This window comes from Solanum pennellii, chromosome 4 (assembly GCF_001406875.1).
Source record: "Solanum pennellii chromosome 4, SPENNV200".
Taxonomy (NCBI): Eukaryota; Viridiplantae; Streptophyta; class Magnoliopsida; order Solanales; family Solanaceae; genus Solanum; species Solanum pennellii.
The window spans coordinates 62,098,392-62,104,593 of record NC_028640.1 but is presented as its reverse complement, the minus strand read 5'-3'; the positions used below and the strand labels follow the sequence as shown (position 1 = coordinate 62,104,593).

The following is a 6,202-nucleotide window of genomic DNA, read 5'->3' as shown; positions in this document are numbered from 1 at the left end:
CCCCCCCCCCCCCCTCTCAATCGATTCACAATTCTTGGTGCTTTTCCCTAGGTTGAACAAGGAACCACCTAATATGACATTCAGGAAGAAGGAGAAGGGTGGTATTAATTTGACGTCAACAGTTACCAATACCCATTTGGACCTCGACACTGTGAAGGCCATATGCAGCGAATACAGAATACATAATGCTGATGTTCATCTTAGGTATGATGCAACTGCTGATGACCTGATTGATGTCATTGAAGGCAGTAGAGTATACACACCTTGCATCTATGTTGTGAACAAAATTGATCAAATCACAATGGAAGAGCTGGAGATTCTGGATAAACTTCCGCACTATTGTCCAATCAGGTAGGCATCCATCTTTTACAGAAGTTTCATGGCTAACAACATAAGAAGACCTAAGATAAAGTTGAATGAAATTCATTACTGCCTAATAGAAATGTGAACTTCTTTAATATTTTTCGATGAATTCTATCAGAAATATGCACTTCTTTAATAAAACTTAGAGATTCTTGAAGATGAACATACATCAGTGATCAGACTCTGTTATATTGGTAAAATCCTGATTAGTGCTGCGTATGCCACTTTATTCCCTCCATTAGCATTTGAGCTGCACATGGTTTTTCCCATTTTAGTTGACCCTACTTCAAGTCAATTTTTTTCTTCTCAAATTTCCAGTATGGTCAGACTCGGATTTCATTTGGCTGGCAAACATCATGTTGCAATTACAAGTATCCAATAAGAGAACATATTAATGTCTGTAGTTGAACCATTTGTTCTTCTAAACATCACTTCAACTGCAGCATACTGTAAAGAGGCTAGGTATTTAACTGCTAGATCTTTTCAGGAGATTGGATTGGTACCATCCACACGAAATAGGCTTGGCCATTGAACCTCATGAATTCAGGGTTAAGGATTGCTTTAAAAAGTTATAAATTGATATGAGTGCTCTATACATTTCCTGCCTGTGTTTCATGACTCTCTTTTTTATTTACATTTCTGTGAGGTTGCTCTTGACTTTTTCTCATCGCATCTGTTGTAATTCAGAAGAATTAATTTCGTTATATTTCTAGATTTACAACATATCTAGATACTTTGAACGTTTGTAAGAGTAATAGATGATTCTATTTTGTATTTTTCTAGTAGAAGTTATTTGATTACATTGGGTATGTTGTTGTTGTAGTAGTAGAAGATTACTTTGGTAGTAAAGAACAACTACTTACCACATTGCATATATAACTAAGACACTCGTATATGAAGCTGTTATTATATATTGTTACAAGTTACACTCAATTCAGAATAAGTTCTCTGACTTTTTACATGGTATCCGAACTTGAAGCTTCTACGGCCTTAGTAGAGATCTAATCTGCTTCACTTACTGTAAAGTGACATAATGTTCTGCTTTTCTAACCATGACTATTCCACCAACATTACTTCTTCACGGAAATTTATGATTCTACTCAAATTGCTATGTTTAGAATGTGGTACCTGCTGGAATCATTTTTGTTTCATGTTTTCTCTTTTCCCTTAATAATATACCAATATTATTGTAAAATACTTTTTGTATGATTTCCAGTGCTCATTTGGAATGGAATCTTGATGGCCTGCTGGAGAAGATTTGGGAATATCTTAGTCTAACCCGCATATACACAAAGCCGAAGGGAATGAATCCAGACTATGAGGATCCAGTTATTCTATCATCAAAGAGGAGGACAGTGGAGGACTTCTGTGACAGAATCCACAAGGATATGGTTAAACAATTCAAATAGTATGTTTTTTCCTCACAAAACTTCCCTACAGTTCACATAATGGAATAAAAGTACCTTTTATATGTGTTGTCAAGAGGATGGGCTTAAGTATGGCATCTTTCTTTAGAAAGAAAGGGAAAGAGACCCTAAAGCGAGACATGACGAGGGTCTTGTAACTGTGTCAAGGGACAATTCTGCATAAATTTGGGGAAAAAGTGTGATCTTTCATTTGTGAACCTCCACCTTGAACGGTAAGGACCTTCTCTCCCATGGCCCAAAAATGGCAATGAAATGGAGAACGGATTGTGATGGGAGATGGAGATGGGTGCTTGGAATTTCATATAGTTACTGAAACTCCAAAGGAACAGGATACTGCAAACTCTTGACACCTTGTCTAACCTTCCTTAAAAAATTGAACTTGAATTACTGCTAAAATGTATTGTTACCATTCTTTTTCTAAAAAATAGAAGGAACTGCTAAAATGCTTCTTGAGCTAGGAACCGGATATTGCTAACCAGATAGATGCTTATTGATCTTGTGGGCTATAATTCTCATTTCCATTCCCCTTCTGTTTTTTGTTTTCTTTAATGATGAGAAACAGGACTACATCTGGCGAAACATTAGTGAAGCATAATTAATATTTCCTTGAAGCAATTTCATTTATAGCAATAATTGGATGAAGGTTAAGAGACTGTTTGGATTGACTAATTTTAAGTGCTCTTAAGCTAAAATAGCTTTTAAGCACTTTTGGAGTGTTTGGGTAATTTAAAAAGTGCTTATAAGCACTTGGTTTTAAGCTAAAATAATAAAAATAAGTCAAAAGACGTAAGTTATGATTTCTAACTTGTGGCTTTTGGCTTTCAAGTCAAAAGCCAATCCAAAACGGATTTATAAATCAGAGAGATTTACAATCATGAGTTCTAAAATAGGTTCTGTGCGCTCTCCTGATCCATTTGGTTGAAGCTTCTTTTATCATCAGTACCTGCACCTGGGAGCTGGGAATCAGCATTTGAGCTTTAGTGTTATACTAACTCGCATGCTTAATGTGCTTTGTCTTTGAAGATCTTTTTCCATTGGCTTCACATCATTAATTTAGTAAAGTGTCATAGAATTGTGAGCTTTTAGGTTTGATATTGTTTGGTTGCTATTATCTGCCTCCTTTAACAAACATTTGCCTTGGTTGCTACAGTGCCCTGGTTTGGGGTTCAAGTGCAAAACACAAGCCTCAGAGGGTGGGCAAGGTAAATTCTTCTGAACTGCTTGTACATTTTATCCAATGGTTTCTTTGTCCCTTGGTTTTCTGCAATTAGGATGCCGATCTTTACTCCTTCTCTGTGCCAGGAACATGAACTAGAAGATGAAGACGTCGTCCAAATCATCAAGAAAGTATAATTGCAGAAATTGTATCTTGATTGCTGCAGTTGATGCATATCTATAACACTAAAGCTTTCCATCACATGTTGAGGTTTGTCCTAGCTTGCAAAGCTTGGTTTTGTTGTTCTTTTTCCGGTAGGTAGATCTAGTTTGAACAAAGTACAGCTTGATGTGTATGTTGTCACTGTCAAGCTATATCGAGTATCTGCACGCATGCTGTCTAAATCATCTTATGTATCATCTAAAAAAATTCCATGACAACTTCTAGTGTTTTTTGAAAATTTTGAGTTGAATCTTTCTTCAAAATCTGCATTTACGTAAATGAGGACTTCCCATGCGTTTTTTTATATGAGTTTTTCTTCAAATTTCAAAATATGCTGGAAAGTAAATAAGTACAAAGATTGAAATGCATCAACTCCTGACTATCAAATCTGCCCAGTACATGACCTTTTTTTTTTTTTTTTTTTAATATGACGGGTCAACTTTTATGCACCTTGACTAATTCCGCGAGATATCTGCCCTAGGTAACCTTGTCTAACAAGGGGTTGTTTAGTAAAGTAGTGTATTGGGAAATGCATGCATTAACTCTGTATTGTTAGTCCCTTATTTGGTATACTTTACGGTGGTACACTATAGGGGTCGTTTGGTTACTACAAAAAAGAGACATCTTATTCATGTATAAAAAGTTGCATTAGTTTTACTATGTTTGGTAGTGTTTTGTATTAGTAAGGGTGTGCAGCGGTCGGTTCGGTTTTATGTATTATCGGTTTGGTTTTTGATTTTTAAATGTGCTACCCGATAGCCAATGTTTATCGGTTTTCGGGTTCTCCAATAAGAAAATGTCATTAAGATATTATATGACTTCTCACTTTTCTAAATATAGTACAAAGGCTATAATTACATGTCACCATCAAAACATAGTATGGGATTTTTGATGTTAATCAAATTACGGATCGTTAAAAATTTGCAAATGCTACAACCTGCAATTACAAACTAAAACTAATATTAAATAGTCCAACAATATTAAAACTAAAATCAAATAGCTACAATAGCGAATTCTTACTTTATTCTTTAGGTTTTTAGTAAACAATAAAAACAGTAAAACAGTCAAGTGTGAAGTGGATAGAGTACTAATAATTTGATATAGTTATAGTGTCTAGTTATATATTAAACTATTAATATTTAATAATTAGGAAGAGTAAAATAGTAAATTATTATCATTTTATAGGGTTACCGGTTTATTTAATAATCCAGTAGTAAAAATCGATACCGAATAAATAACTCAATAATTTTTATAAATCCATTAGAAATCCAATAACGCAAAACATTTTTTCGGTTTGGTTTTTGCACACCCCTATGTATTAGGTATATAAGTCAACATAACTTTTGTCATGTTTGGTTGCATTTTTTTTAATAGTCCTACATAATTAATACCAATATAACTTATGAGGGGATCTATGTATAAGGTTATGCAGGGTAAAAGGTGGAATAAATTATATGGGTATTAGTTATACATGTATTAAAATAAAAAATGATAAATTACATATTTATCCTATTAATTTATTTCTTTGTTTAATTGGAAACTTTAATGTTTTCCTATATTTACGTTTTTTTTATATATATAGGTCATGTTTATTTCTTTTAATTTATTTTATTTTTTTAATTGGAAATTTTATTGTTTCCTATCTACATGTGTTGTTTTTATTTCTTATTATATAGATTATTTTCATTTCTTTTTATATACTTGCAGTTTTCATTGATTTATGCAAATATAAATAATTTTTTAATATTAAAAATTGATTGTATATTTAACGGTACGTATGCTAATCAAATATTAACATTATATATTATTCAATATATTTCACGTTTTATTAGCATGTATTATTATTTTATAAATAATACATATTAATAATTTACAATAAGTTTAATATTCAATAGTTAATAACTCATGTATTGTAATCTCTACATAACTAAATAATACATACATAACTAATATCCACATAGTTAATACTCGCATAATTAATTTCAACATGACTAAATCATGCACAACTAAACTCTATTTAGCTAATACGTGCATAACTCTAACCAGTAATAAAATGACCCTTTAATGTTACGTATTAGTTATACACTATTGTGTATCGAGGAGTGTATTATTAATACCATAAATTTTTAGGTATTAGTAATGCATAGGGATTTAATACATGCATTAGTTTGGTTAAAGACACAATTATCCCTTAAAAGTACTTTTTGATTTTTTTCACCATAATTATGGAGGATATCTTTGAAAATAAATATTTGTGTACGATGCATACTATTTTAAATATATCAATCAAACAATGCATAAGAAATAATATATGCATAATTAATACAAGCATTATTAATACACATTATTTTTATACGCTCTATCAAATGATCCCCAGGTGTTTGCTTTTTGTCTCTGTTAAGTTTTGAATTTAAGACTTTAGAATTTCAACTACTTCATTGAACGCTAGACCACATTTGGATGCGACAAATTAATCTTTTAAAAAACCATTTACTTCTAATATTTGGGAAACTAATCTAGTGTGAATTGTCCTTGTGATTAATTTTTTTTTAAAAATCATTTACTTCTACTATTTGGGATACTAATCTAGTGGAACTGTTCTTGTAATGAAAAGGAAAGTGAGACTCAAAATATAATTTCTCATTTTATTTAGATTTGTATATGCTCTTTAACAGCCGTAATAATATTTTATTTAAATTATCTTTATCTCTACTTATTTTATATTTCACTAATTTGTACAGAAATTGAATTGGAGTAAAAAAAAAAATAACAAATATTGCTTGCTTTTTTTTCTTAAACATCAGATATTTTGGATCAAACTTTATTGTCAAAAAAAAAAGATCAATATTTATATTTGGAACTAGAAGGAGCAATTACTATCATGGTGCAAATCCAAAATATTGACATCCACTACCATTGTAGTCCAAAAATTTGACAACACCAATTAGAATTGTCAGCTCAATTTTTTTTTTCATTGAACACTATTTCCTCTATCCCATTTAATTGTGTGTTTTATTTTTTTTAAAAATAATTT

The 6,202-nt window shown here is 31.5% G+C and overlaps 1 protein-coding gene across 1 annotated transcript in view; it reads left to right on the top strand.

Annotated features, from left to right (window-relative positions):
• Positions 1-3,447, top strand: part of LOC107018314 (developmentally-regulated G-protein 3) — a 12,836-nt gene extending 9,389 nt beyond the window's left edge. The window contains exons 7-10 of the mRNA XM_015218772.2: positions 52-351; positions 1,580-1,771; positions 2,941-2,992; positions 3,093-3,447. Of these exons, the coding sequence (XP_015074258.1) occupies positions 52-351; positions 1,580-1,771; positions 2,941-2,992; positions 3,093-3,143 (595 nt within the window). The 3' untranslated portion in view covers positions 3,144-3,447. The remainder of the gene's footprint in view (positions 1-51; positions 352-1,579; positions 1,772-2,940; positions 2,993-3,092) is intronic.
• The last annotated feature ends 2,755 nt before the right edge of the window (positions 3,448-6,202 follow it).